The 17,637-nt window shown below is 42.5% G+C and overlaps 1 protein-coding gene across 4 annotated transcripts in view; it reads right to left on the bottom strand.

Annotated features, from left to right (window-relative positions):
- Nucleotides 1-1,487: 1,487 nt before the first annotated feature.
- LOC129727027 (uncharacterized) overlaps nt 1,488-17,637 on the bottom strand; it is a 79,178-nt gene continuing 63,028 nt past the window's right edge. For all 4 annotated transcript variants that reach the window (XM_055684396.1, XM_055684393.1, XM_055684395.1 and 1 more), the window contains one exon: nt 1,488-10,288. In XM_055684396.1, the coding sequence (XP_055540371.1) occupies nt 4,372-10,203 (5,832 nt within the window). In that variant the 5' untranslated portion in view covers nt 10,204-10,288 and the 3' untranslated portion in view covers nt 1,488-4,371. The remainder of the gene's footprint in view (nt 10,289-17,637) is intronic.

The raw sequence follows: 17,637 nt of genomic DNA, 5'->3' as shown, positions 1-17,637 counted from the left end.
AGCTGAAAAGTGCATCTAAAGTTAAAAAACGGCTGAAAAATGAAAATGATCCAAAATTGAGCTTAGAATCACCAGAAATTAGTAAAACGGTTGCATAATTGAAAGAAAAAATATTTTTTTTCAGAAAGTATTTTTTTTTCGGAGACAGATTAATTATCTACAACTTTGCCGAAGACGTAACGCCAATCAAACAAACTGTTTTGGCTCCAAAAATATTTGTAATCATCAATACATTCCCAACATGGCATTTTTCAGTAGCTTCTCAAAAATGAGCCGTGTTTCAAAAAAATAAACCAACCTAACACCGGTGATAAATTCTGCCGATTCCGGTATTCGTCTTCTAAGAAGACTAGTCTTTTGAAAACTATTGATAAGCGGATAACACTGACCGGTTTGAGTGTTTCAATCATTTCTGAACACTAATAAAGTACTTACCGTTGAATACTGACTGAGCCACGTGGCTGGCCGCTCAGCAAGCGAATGATCAGTTTGCACGCATGTTTCTCGTAAAGTCACCAGGAATTGTACACCATTCGTGTTACATTGGTTCTGTCCATCTACCTCAAGGTGCACTCTTTGTGTGTGTACAAATCAGACATATCCGACATATCCGCATGATTCCGCGTCAATAAGCACATTGAAGCGCCGACTGATATGCCGTGGTTATTGTAAAAACTGCACACAAGGCCTAGTCCAATTGCCAAAGGCAAAACTGTAGCATCGGGTGCATCTTTAGAAACTAGTTTCATCGGTAAACTTGGACCCGCAGTCGTACTTTGGTTTGGCGATTTCAGTACGGTTTTTCTATCCACTGAAGCAAGACTAGCTGCTAGCTGCTGAACATGAGGTGTGCGTTGTTTGTTTTACTATTGATTGTGTGTGAGGTGCAAAATTCCCCCCAGAATGGGGAGAAAGAAAAAGACAGAATTCGTCCGATACTTTGGTTCAGCAACATGGTGCACCTTCTGAGCACTGGGACTCCAGCTGGCCGTTCGCTCGAGGATGCACAATCCGTCGAACAACTTGCTCGCCGGGCTGTCGACTACGGCATCGTAGCGTTGACGAAGGTGCTGAGTCCTTTTCTCGACAAACCAAAATCGGCTGGTTTAACAGGCGACAGAGAGAAAGCGTTAAACAACACCGATGTGGATGATGATAAAATTGTCTCGGAGGAATTGAATAAAATTCGTCCGCGCAGGATGGCTGCTATGCAGCTGTTTGATGAAGTTTTACGTGAGTTGCAGCCAAGTGTTGATGTTCGAAGATTATCTAACAAGGTCATCAAAACTGATGATTTGAAGAAGCCGTTGGCATCTACGCAAAGTAACTTGGAAGACGTTGAAATGATGGACTTTTCCGGAGGATCCCTACCACACTTCAAGACCGCTTTGATTCTCGCCACAATAACTCTTAGTTTGCTGGCAACTTTCTTTCAATAGTTCTTAGTTAGCAAGGGAACATTTCTTCAGTTCAATAAATCGAAAGCGTTTTTCAACCAACATTCAAAAATGAAAATCTTAATTTTATTCTTGTTTTGTTTTACCTCAAACAACAGGTTTACCATACACGATAAAAAATAGATGTACAATACTCACGTCTGAAATCTGGCCACCGAAAAGGGGACCAGCTGTACTTTTCAAGAGATAAGTAAGCTTACGATTGGCTAATATTACTATTTATTTAATATATGCTGTCTTGTATTCAGCGTCTCTGCTTTTGGTCGTGAACGCACGCTATTGGGTTTAAAATATCAACTCTTTCTTCGTGTAAGTGATGTCTGTAATAGTTTCCCTTACGATAAATGCCACCGCATATTTTTTTGTTTGTTTGTTTCAATATATTTATACCAAGCGACAAGTTTGCGTTGTATTTATGTTTTGTTTGACCGTAAAAAGTCTTCCTATGTATATAGATAAAATATCAACATTACACGGTTTTTTTGTTGTTGTAAAAAAGCTATTCGTACTTGTACATTCAAACATCGAATTTGTGTTGCTGAATCCTATCAGCCGTTGTTGTCTTCAAACCTGGTGGCATTCAAGGCACTACTGTGTAAATGATTTCTCTTACATTTGATTTTTTGTAGATTTTTACGATCAACTACAGTTTCTGTAGCAGTTCGAATTGAAATAAAAACCATGTACTCTAGCACAATATTGACAGCTTATGACGATCTGCTTGAATCAGATAATGATCTTACGCAGTTAGTTCTTGGTGGTAAAACACGGTGTGTTCATAATGTAAAAAAACTTACGCCCTAGGAACTTAAAATCGGAATGCATTTATTTGTTGTTACAGTTTGTGATTAGGTTTGGGAAATCTAACATATACTATTCTAAAAAATCTTACCAACAACACCACAGCTTCAGAGAATGAAACGTTTTCGGTTTCTCTTTTGTTTGATATTTAAATTCTTTTACTGACTAGATGGATAGCTGAATGAAAGTAACCGTTTTTTTTTATTTATTTGTCCTGTGTCTGATGACAGTCGAAAGTATGATCTGGGATGAAATTCTAGCGAATATCCTTAATACCGTACAATGTACTAAAATGTATACTCTTTCATTAAATATATTTTTTTTCATATGCCTGCATAATATTTTCAAACACGTGGTCGTATATCCGTTGTGAAATCAGGCGGTAGTAACGCTAGAGCAAACGGTGTTCCGTAGACACAAACCGAGTACAGTAACTAGTGGTAACGCCACCAAAGCAGGCACGAGCGCAAGTGTCCAAAGACTGCTCGAATGAAAAAACTGCCAGTGGCAGTCGTTCATTTGTATGGAGCTTTACGGGTTTCATTGGAAACGATCCCACGTTTGGCTCTGTAAGTACAAACCCGCGCTTATATGTACCTATATATACCTAGTTTCGTGCAGGGCGTCGCGCCAAATAAATACAAATGAATGCAAAATCTGCGTTGTGTTTGTCGCCGGTCTGTGAAGTGTGATTAGAGCATAGTGATGTGTTTTTTTTTTTTTCAATTTGTGATAAATCTATCGATCAAGTTAGCACGGAGAGTTGGCGTTTGTGGGTGGATTGGGCTCCTAAACACTGTAAAATCCCATGATATCTACAATATTCGCGAAGAAAAGTTTTTCTCATTTTATAACATGTAGTTGAAGTTATTTATGGCCTTTGAAAACTGGAAAAATACACAATAATACGACCGTTACAAGTTCATCGACACTGATAATAGAAAGACAACGTATCGAAACATGGCAAGTGAAAACTTTGGAGCTGCAGGTGTCAAATTTCCATGCGTGCTGCGATTGTACATTGAGATTGAATTTGAATCTATCGTGTCTAGCATGTTTTCCGAAAGGTTAATATTTTTTCTTCTTTTCTTCTACTTTCATACTACAGAAAGGTGTCTATAATCAACAGGTAGGCCAATGTAACAATAGTTCAAATTATACTGAACTGCAGGTCGAGTTGGCTAAAAATACAATAAATATTATAAATTTAAATAAATCACAACGAGGGAAAAATATCTAAAATTTGCTATAAAATACTGCTTCATTTTGATGTTTTTTTTCCAACAATTTTATATGGGAGAAAATGAAAAAAAAACCAGATTCTGAATCGATCATGTCACCTGATGCAAACACTAAAAGTTGTGATCTTAGATATTCTGAATATTTTCCATCACTGTCGTGCTAAGAAATGTTAGGCAAAAAAGAAAGAAATAGGTAATTTCAACAATCACAATCAAAATTGAATACATTTAATTAAAATTTTAGATCTGAGATTTTGTTGACTATTTGCACTGAAGGTGGTCCTGTCAAACCCTTAAGCTGAAAGCCTTCCAGTTAGAAAATTTGATTTTGCACGACACATTTCGCCACCGCATTTTTTGATACGCCCGACCATAAAAAAACGAATGCCAACTCTCAGCGCTAACAACTGCGCTCCAGAATTTGTGCTCAGCGACATTAGGGACACGCTTAATCAGTCCACGGTCGAGCAGAAAATAGCCCATTTTCCGCCTCGCGGTTCGCACGCTTTGAAGGTTACATACTGTAGGTACGTACCGCCCCTCACTATACGAACGAATTCTCTGCCACCAGGTTGCCAATGTGATGCGCTTTGGTTGTCGTCGTCGTCGTCGTCGGGCGCAGATTTTGATATCACACTAATGTAGGTAGGGACAAACAATAACATAGAACAGAAACAAAAGGTTCATATCTTGCGGCAGCAGCAGCAGCAGCCAGTGCTGGCGACAACAACAAATTGCCGCACTGCACAACTATAACCAGAAACAAACAGCCCTTGATAAGCACGTTGGACACGCAACACATGCGGCATCCACGTCCGCGACGATTACACTCTACACTACACAACTATAATGGTAACGGTGATTACGGATGACTACGTGAAGGTCGATTTCCGCCGTTGCCGTTGCTTCGAAAACTGCTGCTGCTGTTGCTGCCTCTGCTGTTGGCGATATTTTTCTGCTAGTTTTTCCACGTAATCGATGCGTTCTAGCTGGACGTAGGGAAAGCGCTGATCTAGGCAGGCGAGCGTTGGTGAAACACGAGATCGTGAACGTGCCCCGTTACCTACTGCGATCTTCGTCGAATTTGCAGGTTTATTAGGGTAGTTGATGCGGATTAGTCCACTGTTCCGGTTGACACTGCCTCCTTGGATTTTACTATTTGTACTGCTGCCACTACTGCTGCTATTGCTTCGACTTTGCGTCCGACTGATTGTTCTCGTTGATCTGTTATTGGACAGATCTTTTGTGAGCGTTTGGTCGAAAATTTTGTACGAAGGAATAATAAGTTTGCGTGGCGCTTCGCGATTGTTGTTCACATTGACAATCACATTAGGACGGCAGTTTGTTGAGTAGCGACGCTTCCGGCTAGCAGTTGAGGAATGCGTTGAATTTGAGCTAGCTGTGGATGGAGTTGGGCTACCGGTTTTCTTATATATCTGCTCAATGCTGAGCAGACTCTCTTCGAAACTAGGTTTTTTTCTCTTCAGCATCGGCAGCAGAACGTTTGGCGATCTGCGTAAACCGTAACGGCATCGGCTACCGGAGCTGTTGCTATTACTGTCGTCCTCATTGTGGAGTTGCTGAGATTCTACATTGGCCACCGGTTGTTTTATTTCCCGACGCTCCTGGGGCTGATTGTTATTGTTTTCGATCAATTTTTCGGAAACGGAATTTCCCGATTGATTAGAATGCTCATCCGAAAAACTCTCGCAGGATTTCTCTATCAATACGGTTTTTGTATTGATGTCCTCGTTTTCGGAACTACTGATAGTTTCCGTACTGGTAGCGTTGCTACTGGCACTACTGCTACTGCTTCGACTGGCATCTGAACTGACTAAGCTAGACGCTGAGCTACTGTTACTATCACTGTCCTCAATGATTACTTTTTGTCGCAGCATAGTGGCAACCTTTTTTTGCAAGCAAGCAGATAACCTACTAGAAAACCGACTTCTCAATAATACTTTGTTATCTCTCGTCTTAAAAAACCTACGATACAGCATATACTTTCTGAGCAGCTTTAGTCGAAAAGTTCCCGACATACACCTCGCGCCAATATACTTCACCCTTAAATCTTTAATCAAACTATCCCTCCTAAAGGCCTCCTTATCCACTGGAATCACCTCCTCGTACTGAATACAATCGTCTTCCACAAATGAGAAAAACTCATTCCTCAACTGCTCAGCATCTAAGGCCACTGGCTGGCATTCTTTCACCCCTTCCTCTTCCTCGTCGGAACTGGTAGTCATCATTTTTTCGATTTCTAGCTCCACTTTTTTGTAGATTTCGTTCTCACTGTCCGAAAGCGAATGGCTCTCCATGATTACTTTGCAACTATCGGCGCTAGCTGCCCTGTCCAGAAATATATCATGCTCTTCATTGACATCCTCTGGTACCGTCAACACTTCGGGTTCCGTATCCTCATCATCTGCCAGTAGATCCGCAATTGATCCGCGGCCATCCTCCACAATGAACACACGACCTTTCTCCTCTTCCTTGTCCGGCTCGTTTATCAACTCCTCATCGTCATAGATGCAGAAATCATTAACATCGATGATGATATTCGTTTCATCGACAACTCGTTGGCACAGATCTTGCAACCGTTCCGGTTGATGACGCACTTCTTCGATGATAAACATATGCCGATTACCGCAGATGAATCTTTCGCAGAGCGATTGCAGAGATTCTGGCTGCGGTAGGAGATCGTTTGCAAAAAGCAATTCATAGCACATTTTTCTTAAAGTCGGGACTCGCTGATAATCGTAGTCATGCTTGTACTTGTTGAATGCGGCACTCGCGATGTCACGAAGACTTGGTACGTTGAATGTACGCAATTGCTTGTTTTCATCTTCTTCGTAAGCAATTCTTTCGACCTTTTGTATCACCGGTACTTGATGCGCTTCGACGACCGCAACGATTGCATTCTCTTTTTCAGACGGATTTTGCTCACTCGTTGATTCGGACTCCGAGTCAGTATCTTCATCCGATGAACTGTCCGTTTCGTCATCCGATGAACTTGAGCAAGACGATGTTGAGTATTCGGATGATAAATCCGAGTCTCTCTTCTCAGCATTGTTCTCATCTTCTTCGGTATGCTCGGTATCGGTACTGCCAGTCGGAGGATGGGGGACAGCTGGGACATGGTCTTCGAATACATCGTTATCCATGTCGGATTCAGTGAGATCTATTGATGGCATAACAACGTCTTCCGTTGTTTCCTGAATTGCTTCCTCCTCTTTTTCACACAAATCGTCACTTTCAGTGTCATTTTTCTCTTGTACAGGGCTGTTGTGAACTTCGTCTTCAGAAACTGGAACAGTTTCTTGCTCTTCGTTTGTTTTTTCTACTGGTAACTCCGAGCCTTGATCCTGATCTTTGTTAGTTTCCACCGATGGCTCCGGTTCCTGCTGATTATCGGCTGTGGTAGACAATTCCTCTGATTCTGTTAACGGTTGTTCATCCTGCTTAGCTTCAGTTAATTCTTGTCTGCAATCGCTTCTGTCTGAGTCCTTCTCACTCAACACTTCAACGGGCATTAAATTTTCCACATCATCCTCTTTCGTTTGTTCCGAAACAACAACTGAATCGCACGGTTCCGCATCAACAACAGCCGTACTTTCTTCCATTTTGGGCCCGTCGGTTTCATCTCTCTGATTCGAAGCCCCGTTAAGTTCAGCTTCCTTCCTTCTAGCAATATCCTCTTTCGCATACCGTCTAAATGCTCGCGAATTCAGAGTAGCCACACAGAGGGTCAACAGTCTTTTGGGATTCCTTTTCTCTACCGGCTTCGGTATGTCCGTGTACAGGAAATCTTCAATACTGGACCGCCGAGCTCGTTTCGGAAAGCGTGGATAGTCCTGATAATAGTGTCTTCGCTTTCGGTACTTCGGAACGTAGCTGGGCACTTTAAATGCATCTTCGTCGTTCTTGGTGCTTACGATTGGTTCAGTAATTTTCTTTTGATCCTTTGGCGACTCTTCCTTCACCGTTGGCTCTGGGACAGGCGAAGTAACGTTCTCCGGTCGTTGGGCTGCCTTAGCTTCCTTTTTGTCCTCTTCTTTCTTTCGATCATCGTATACTACCTCCGATTCCAGCTCGGTTTGATAGTACTTCTCCCTGTTGGACTCGATTTCCTCCAAGAACTTCAACGAATCGGCACTATCGTGAATGGGGACAACATTTTTAGGCAACTCGTTGATCACGTTCAGATGTCTGTACTTGTTCAATTCCGAATGTGGCACGTCGTACGTTTCCAAAATGTATAGCTTCTCACCGACTTCGGTTGTTTCTTGGCCAGTTTTCAGCTCTTCTTTGGTTTTGTCCAAGTCGGAAAGAATATCCGGAAGGTGGGTTCCGTTCTGAGTGTTCGCTACAATCACCCCGCTGTGCAGAGGAGGAAGCTGCTCGTTCAGTGCTTCCTGCAGGTATTTGCATGATTCGAAGTTGTGGTGCGTTGGCTGGTTGTTGTTGGTTTCCTTCGCTTCCAGTGCTCCCGCTACAGCAGCTGCAGCCGCAGCGGCTGCAACGCTGCTGTTGTCCTCTTCCTCTGTTTCGTTCCAACTGCTTAGGTAATCGCGGAGGTTTTTGTCCTTCAAATTTTCGTCCAGCGTAAAGCTACGTGGACCGAGGCCAAGATCTTCCATGGTGGTGTACCCGTAGTTGGTCGGATTGGCGGGATGACTGTCGGCTAAGCCGTTAGCGATATAGTTGATCGAGTTTAAGGACGCCTTCGAGGGCATGTAGTGATTCATTAGATACTTCTGCTGACAGTCATAGCCAAGGGCTTGATTGTTGTTGTAATTCGATGCAGCAGCCGCGTTTGCATCCTGTCTGGTTTTTAGTATCTTTACACTGTTGATTTGTTCCTCCAGGTCAACCAGTGGATGGTTCATGTCGATTATAGGGTTTGGTGTGTCGTAATAGCAGTTGTTCGCGGATTTCTGCGATGGCTGATGGCTGGTGGGTGGCATGGCATGACCAACGGTCTTCGGCTGGTTCATTGGCGGTACAATGGTTTGCGAGGTGTACTTGATGTTATACTGTGGTGCGTGATGAACAGTTTGCGCCGTCGGATGCGACAGGGGATTATTGTAAGGGTTTTGATGGATGTTGGGAGTATAGAAGTCATTGGAGGTCTTACTGAAGGTAAGTTTGTGATTTGGTGGATAGACCGGTAGATTAGCCACGTGGTTGGGATAGTTTGGGTAGGATTGCTGCAGGTGGGGTTCGTTCAGGTGGTGGGACATGCTAGGAACTCGTGCTCGGTGGTGATAGGGATCTTCATAGGTGGGCTGATGGCTTAGATGATAATTTTGGTGATGATAGTTTGGCAAAGCTGACGCCTGATGTGGGTAGGTAGGCCGATTGGATACGAAGGCGTTGGCCGCGTGATGATTCATTGCTTGCATCTGTTTGATGTACCCAGTGTTGTAATATTCAACATTCGGATTTAGAATGTTTTTGCTTGGCTGGGCAGCTGGGTAATGTCCTGGGGCCGACGCTACATAGCCACTGGTGAAATTATTTGGATACCGAGATCTTTCGTTGTACATGTGGTCGGGATAGGTCTGAGAATGCTTCGCGGAAATGTGCTGATGGTTGCGGCCATAGCGGCTTGTTTCCTCTAGGGAGGAATACTTTCCACGAACGATATGTGGATATGGTTCGTAACCGTAGTGACCGTTGGGTTGCTGAATTGGTGTTGCCTGGGCTCCTTCCGGATGGTAGAGACCATAGTTATGCTGGTAGTGGGTAGCAGCCTGAGGCTGTTGGTTCGGTTGAACGAAATCATGCTGGTATCGGTAGTTGGCACGATTCGTATGATACTTGTTTGGGTTTTTCGCTTCAAAATTACTAATAATAGTGTTTTCGTGATTGAAATCACCGATACTGTGGGATGTTCCACCGGCTGCCCAGACGGGACTGGGGCCAAATTTTGTATTCAGTTCATTTAACGCACCCATTCCGGAGATCTTTGTTTGGTACGGATACGGAATGGGCGGTGCCATAATATTATGATTATTATTGCTAATGTTAATGATCGTTGGATTGGTATCACTTTTCTTTCTAAACGAGATCTGAGCGTTGCCACCGGAGCTCAAGAACTGGGGGTTTCCGAGAAAATCCGTCGTCGGCCCACCACCGGTGATAGCGGCCTGTCCGGAGTTCAGTCCCTGAACACCGTTTGCTCCTAAACCGCCACCGCTGATATTGTTCACGATATTCGTGTTTATGTTATTGATATTGTACGTTATACTGTCGCCTGTATTGGTTTCGAATTTTCGCGAAGTGAACTCGATGGTCTTACTATTGTTAACGTTATTGTCGCTGCTATGGTTACTATAACTATTGTTACTACTACCGTTACTACTGCTATTACTACTGTTGGTACTGCACAGAGCGTTGCTCGTGTCGAATAATCCAGCAGCATCCTGATATAGGTCAGTGCCTATCGAGTCGGAATCGAAATTCTGACTTTGTACCTTTTGCTGTTGATGACCATAACCTGCTGCAGTATGCTGTTGCGACTGAGAATGGTATACCTGCTGCGGGTTTGCGCCTTGCCCGTTGATGTTGCTGCCCTGTGGCGGCGGTTGGGGAGGGATTTGCGGAAAGTGATGCTGGTGGTACTTCACATTAGTGTTTGGCAGAAGTCCAGTGCCCGGGAAACTGTTCGATATGTCCGTGTACATCCCATGATGTTCCATTGCGGTGACAGTGACAGCCTTACAGGTTCCTCCCGAGGTCAGATGGCTTTACCGTCTTCAACGGTCATTGGTAAAATGGCGTGATCTGAAATGAAACCGAGAAGAAATGATCAGTGCAGCAGAAAACAAAAGCGAAAGTCATTCCATAAATTCTACTCCAGTCTCGTGCTGGTGGTATATGAGAACTGGAAAAGCGAAACCACACTAGCAGCGGCATTGTAATTATTCAAAATATATGTCAAACCAATTATGATGAATTATTCAAGGTGGTCTATTATCTCTGTGAGAAGGCGGACGCGCGTGTGTGTGTATACAACACATATGTTGCCTGCACTCAATCGCATGCGGAATAGTTCAACGACGGCCGTTGCGTGAGGATTTCCGGCTGAGGAAATCCCCTAGACGCGGCTAGGTATATGACATTGGCATGTATAATGTATATGTATGTATGTACATTGCGCGACACGGGGCGATTGGCATGTAACGCCCGGTAGCCTCAGTCAGTCGGTGCGATATAATGTAATGTCAGAGGAATATTAATGAGAAGGGAAGCAGTCACTTTGCTGTGGCTGAAAAGTTGCGCTATTAAGGACTCCGAAGAAATTATCGACCGTTATCGTCGCGGGGGATTCAGATATTGATTAGTTTCTATTTCCAGTGTAGAGAATGGATAATACGCCGTAATCTAGTGCAACATGATATGGCTTGTATTGTATAATTTCCACACAGAATTTCAAAACTGCGTGTTAGTTGCAAGCCAAATAATAAATCCTATAATGAGAGGTTCTTCGATTTATAAAATGAACTCAGTTTCCTGAACGTAGAATGGAAGCGAGTATTAAACCCGCCTTTTCTTTCTGACTTCCTCGCAGTCGGTTGTCAACATTCGCTGCCGCCTGTCGGGGCCACACAACCGTGTTTAATCGTTTGCTATCCGCAGTGAATCCTTATCCTTGCAACCCAGTAAGTCAAATAACCATCCATTCGATGCTCCTCTTGTGCTCCATCCATCCGCCCTTACGGAGCCGATTGAGGAACGATGTGTCGAAAGGTTCGTTCAATATCGCACCAGCAGAGAACTGAAACAGGCTCGGCGATGTTGTTTGCAGTTGGTCCGAACGAGTTGCACGGAAAACTGCTGGTTGATTTAAGTGGAAAATCAATAACTTTCATTAGGTTCCGACTAGGTGCAGCCATTCAAGCCGGATTGCTTTATTTGACAAGCAGAAGTCTTGAAAGGAATAGAAGTTGGCTGGACTGTTATTGCTCAATGCTGCACATTTTACCATTGGATGCGGCTTTGTAAACGATGTGTAACTTCACCTCTTCGCTCTGAAGATTAATTTTTTTTATACACTTGACTTGTTGTTACCTGATAGATGTTCAGTATTCACAGTTGTACACTTTGATGTCTAAAGGCTAATGAGAATATAATAATAATTCGTGTCCCAATATTGTTCACAAATCTAAGAAAAACTAGATCCTATGCAGAACAAGGACAAACTGCGAGCAATATGCTCGCGAATCAGCCCTTTTATGCTAAGAGCTCCCTAGTGTCGATCAATTCTTCACTTATCACTTTTCAAAAACAGCACCTTTTCTACAAACTCAGTAACTATCTAATGTCAAATCATGAAAATCTAATCAAATGTTTGAAGAACTATGGACTAGCTTTGAGCGTTATTAGAACTCGAATCAACTATAAGAGAACAAAGTACAAAGCGCGCCCCTTATGGTATCTTAACGAGAACAAGTAGAAACAATTTTGATGGCGGCACGCGAAAAGTGGAGTTAATGTTGACAGATTCGTTTTCCGTGGCTCTCGGCGATTTCATACATGATCACGGTCCGGAACGACTTTTGTATAAGCGATTGTTATTCCTGAAGACAGCGATACTTCTGGTGCTGATTAGCAAACTCTTGCCTAAGGCAGCTAAACGAGAAACGAAAAGGTCCGCAGAAAAGATAAAAGGAAATAGTTAATGTAATAATATGTTTCCGCAGAAAAGATAAAAGAAGATAATTTACATCGAATCACAAAGCAAGTCTATAACAACCACGGGTTTGTTTGTAAGGGCCACTGTCTTAGACAGTATAGTTTTGATGATTGAGTTCGCAGTATGAACTTCTTTGAATTAGTTTAGATAATGCTTTTATATGTAACTAGCAGACCCGGCAAACTTCGTCTCGCCCATTTTATGTGTTTAATTTAATAATTTTCATTGATTCTTTGCGATTTGTTTATAGTCTAAAAATGCACGTCGAATCGGCCATAGGATATGATCAAAGTCAAAAGGCAAATCGTTTGAAATGATTGGTTTTATCGGAATGACAACATCCTCGACTTTTGGCTTCTGTACATCACCTCTATTCTGAAAATATTCATATTGAGTGGTATTCGATCATTTTCAGCTGTTTTTCTGGCATCAATCTGATTCCGCAAATACCCATATTGGGTGGTGTTCAGTAATTTTGTTGTTTTCCAGAAACAAAAAGTGGTCATCTTTGAATTCTGAATAGTGTCCAGGGTCAATGCTTGGCTTCTATGCATCATCTCGATTACGGAAATATTTATATTCAGCAATATTTGGTCCTTCACGGCAGTTTTTCCGAATCCGGAAGTCGCTATATTGGATATCAAAATGGCATTTGGAGACAAATTCTGGCCCCATTCTGGCGTCATTCTGGTTTAAGAAACACCCATATTGGGTGTTATTTGGTCTTTTCCGGCTGTTTTCCAGAAACCAAAAGTCGCAATCTTATAATTCATAATGGTGTATGTGGTAAATTTTTAGCTTCTGATTCCGGAGATACTCATATTGGGTGGTATTTGGTCATTTTCGGCTGTTTTTCAGACACCGGAAGTCGCCATCTTAAAATTCAAAATGGTGTATGTGATCGATTTCTAGTTTCTGTGCATCATTCTGGTTCCGGAGGTACTCATATTGGATTGAAATCAGCCATTTTCGGCTGTTTTCCAAAAACCGGAAGTTGCCATCTTACAATTCAAAATGTAGTCTGAGGTCGACTTGTAGCTTCAGAGCACCATTGCGATTCCGGAAATACCCATATTAGAAACCGGAAGTTTTCACCTTAAATTTATAAATGGCGTATGGAGTCGAGTTTTGACTCCTGTGCATCGACCCGATCATTGTAGGCTGTTTTCAGGAAAACCTGGTTGAAATATCTGTTTAGCTTGTATGGGAGACCTGCCTCCCCTTCCAGAGTACGGAGGAGTATCAAACCACCATAGAAGTTTATGTTTGATTTGTATAAGAGGCCTCCTATCAAGAAAAAAGAGCGGTGTTGAAACACCATTAAAATATTTTTAGCCCCCAAAAACCTCCACATGCTAAATTTGGTTCCATTTACTCGATTAGTTTTGGAGATGTGAAAAAATTTTAGTTTCATTTGTAGGAAACTTCACCCTTCCAGAAGAAGGAGGTGTGTTAAACTATTATGGACATATATGTAACCCCTAAAAATATTCACCTGTCGAATTTGCTTCCATTTTATTTGTTAGTTCTCGAGATGTGCAGAAACTTGTGTTTCATTTCTATGGAACCCCTCCCTTCCAGAAAAGAAAGGGATCCCGAACTATCTTAGTCACCTTTCTCGGCCCCTAAAACCCCTATACACAAAATTTCACGCCGATCGGTTTAGTCGGTTTCTCGGTTTCGATTCCCAGTAGTTGGATCAGACAGACAGGCAGAGCTGCTTTTTTATATGTTTAGATGGTTCAACCGATTACCGTGACGGTAGCGACCAGTCGAGCGCACTTATATTTTATTAAATTTTCGGTGGTAGCTTTCAAAGGATGCTTCCAAAATAACTGTCGATAGTCACCTGTTTTAAATTGCTGTCATATTATTGTTGTTCATTACGCCTTCTGCGATCTCATTTCTTCTTTGTATGAAAAGTCTATTTTCGTGAATTCTACCATTTTCCTTTGATTTTTCCTAGTTTTCTCGCCGTAACAATTTGCCTTGGACAAAGACGAACACAACAAAACAAATCCAGCTCAAATCGGACGCTCCGTTGTATAGTTATGGGCGGTCGCACATATATGTAACTTTATTTTATGTATAAGAATATAGTTTATACAAAATAATAGTATAATGAATCGAAGAACGATACTTTTTTTTTGACTGATTCCAATTGTTATCTCAAATCTTAATGCTTAATGCCCCGAGATGACATCAGGTAGCATTGAGTTCTAAGGGGCCGTCCTCATTCCACGTGAACAGAAAAATCATCATTTTAGAACACGTTAAATTAAAATCCTTCGGAGGGCCACCCTCTAGCACCTTGGTCCGAGCACTGGCCAGGGGACCATTTGTAATGAATTCATTCGCTCTGAAACACATGATGCAACGTACATTCAGAATGAGTAGTTTACATAGTTTTACGAGAAATTGTAATCCTTCCTTCCTATTTTAATTTTTTACTGAATGAGTCGCGTTAATTCGAAAATCCACGTAAAAAACCTCGTTAATTAAAAAATCCGCGTATATAAATCCGTGTAAAAAAATGACTAATGAGTACTGGTGTTGTATAATGTGTTGTAAGGGCCGTCCCCATTTCAAGTAGACACCTTACGGGGGGGGGGGGGATACTCCAACGAAAACACTTGGCCCCGGAAAAGGGGGAGGGGGTTGGTAGGTGCTAATGATAATGTTCACGTCGACACGATATTTTCCCATTTAATGGAAATCTGCCAAAAATATACATTTACCTATAATAAAAATTCTATAGATATTCTGGTTTTAGAGTAATTATTAGTTATATTTTAGATAAATTTGAGATTATTTTATACGTGATCTCTTCGTTTTTTGTAAAGGTTCTTCAGACATGTTGAGAACCTCTTAAGAATTTTTCTTCGATTAAACATTACTCGACTTAAAATGAAAATCAATGATATTTTCATCATTTGGCAATAGTTTTATGAACATTAATAGATGCCGCTTGACAGAGAAAATCATTTCAATTTAGTTTAGAATTGTATGTGGACGCAGTAGCTATCCAAAGTTGAAAAAAGTCGAAAGAATTCTGGGCTGATTCGGGTTATTTTGAACAAAATTAAAGATCATTTTTTATTTTTTTCTGGATTCCAGGAGCGTTCTTAAGCATTTTTTAATCATTTGGAATACGTAGTTTGCTTCATTGGTTTTTCAAAGAACTTTTAACATATTGCAAAACGAATTTTTATGTTCTTCTCTTTTGTTTTTGTTGCTTACTTTACTTTACTGCATCCTCGTCGACAGCACACATCCAACGAGTGCGGGGCCTACTTCGATGTCGACGGCCTCTATCGGGATTTCTTCTAAATATACTCTTCACTGGTCGTTCTTTCGGCATTCTAGCTACATGCCCATCCCACTGCAACCTGCCGTGTTTTATCCGCTTAACTATATTTGTACACCTGGTACACTTCATGGTTCATGCGTCTGCGCCAAACACTATTTTCTAGTTTGCCGCCAAGGATTGAACGCTCAACCCTACGCTCAAAAACACCAAGAGACTCCTTAGAAGGCCCTGTTTACAGCTGCTATCCGCCTTTTCATCTTAAGGCTAACCTCGTTGTCACATGTTACTAATGTACCCAGAATAATAAATTCGTCGACTACTTCAAAAGTTTCCTTATCTAACACCACCTCAGCTCTTTCACTGCTTCCTTAACCTCGCCCATGGATGGTTGGTCCACAGCTTTGCCATCATCCTCAATCATCATCCTGCTTCTTTCGACTACGCTGTTTTCTTCACCATTCAACAGCACACTAATATGTTCCTTCAAACGCCTGGCCACCTCCATTCTATTGGTAATCAGGTTCCCCTCCCTATCGTTACACATGACTGGTGCTGACACGTTCTGGTTCCTGATTCCATTTATCTTCTTGTAGAAGCTTCTTGCATCGTGTCTAGAGAAGCAACCTTCCGCTTCCACAAGAATCCGCTCCCAAATCTGTCGTTTCTTCCGGCGATGGAGTCTTTATTTAGCAGCTCTAGCTTCCCGGTATCTTCCTACGCTCTGACGAGTCACAGCTGTGGCTAACATGTGAACTCTGGCGCGGTTCTTTTCATCCGTCGCTCGCTGGAGCTATGCGTCAAACCACTTCTCCCGTTGTGGTGCTGATTACACTGTTGATGGGTATACCTCCACTGTTAGTTCAGGCTACCTCCAACTTGATCCTCGATCCGCTCATCAACCTTCCGCAGGTACTCTGTAGCCTTTTCTCCAGGTAATAGCCGCTGGATGTTCAACTGTATCCTGCTTGTCGTCCTGGATTTTAACACGTTGGACAACCGGGCGCGAATCTTGAATTACACGAGATAACGGTCCAAGTCAACGTTTGGTCCTCAAAACGACCTCACGTCTGTAACGTCTAAAAAGTGTCGACCATCAATCAGAACATGGACGATCTGAGAGCAGGCCTCTTCATTTGAGAGCCTCCAGGTGTGCTTACGTATATTCCGGCGTGCAAAATAAGTGCTACAAATAGCTATATCTCTGGCTGCAGCAAAATTGTCAAGCCTCAGGCCGCTGTCGTTCGTAGTAGAGTGGAGGCTTTCTCTACCAATCACGGGGCGGAAGAAGTTCTCCTGCCTGACCTGAGCATTTGCATCCCTGATGAAGATCTTGATGTCGTGTTCTGGGTACTCACTATACGTTTTTTTTCCAGGAGCTCATAGAACTCCTTCTTCTCTTCATCCCCTTAATTCTCAACACCCTTAATTCTCAACACGCATATACGGTCACTGATCGGCTTCCATCTAATGACACGCTTCATCTGTTTCCCTATGAGCACGAAACCGACTCCCCTTTCTGCTTTCACTTCGCCACTGTAGTAGATGTGGTACTTAAATGAAGTGCCCGCATTAGGAGCTACTGCCCGGAATTCACGTTCTCCCATCTTCGGCCACCTCACCTCCTGTATGGCAACAAACTCGTGCCGCACGTGCCGATTCGAGTAGACTCCATCCATTCCAAGTACCAAGTTTCCAATGATGGTTGTCCTTTTTCGTTCGGCTAGGTTCATGCCGATTATTCCGTTCCGTATTGATGTCTGGATTGTTCGTAGTATTTTACCTTCGGTATGCTGCCTTACTAGCGCTGCGATAACAGTCTCGCGACGGAGCTACCGTCTTAGATATAGCTGGCGAGGCACCGCGTTTCGTAGTTCAGCCGCCCGCTCCAGGTCAGACGTTCTTGTACGCCGTACCTAACATGAGGATACAGCCGCTTACGAACCCCCTTCCCAGTCAGCATACGACCAAAGTTTCCACCGGGGGTTGGTTACCCGATCTCCGCTAAGGTTACTCGTATCCCAGTCGGCAACTCGTGGAGGTTGGGATATTTCTTTTGTTAAGAAGCATTTTTCAGCCCTTTTTGCCTAGGTTTTGGTAACATTTTATTGTAACTTTTTCTGTCTAATT

The sequence above is a fragment of the Wyeomyia smithii genome, chromosome 3 (genome assembly GCF_029784165.1).
Source record: "Wyeomyia smithii strain HCP4-BCI-WySm-NY-G18 chromosome 3, ASM2978416v1, whole genome shotgun sequence".
Classification (NCBI taxonomy): Eukaryota; Metazoa; Arthropoda; class Insecta; order Diptera; family Culicidae; genus Wyeomyia; species Wyeomyia smithii.
The sequence above is the reverse complement of the archived record's forward strand: the minus strand, read 5'-3'. Positions and strand labels throughout refer to the sequence as shown.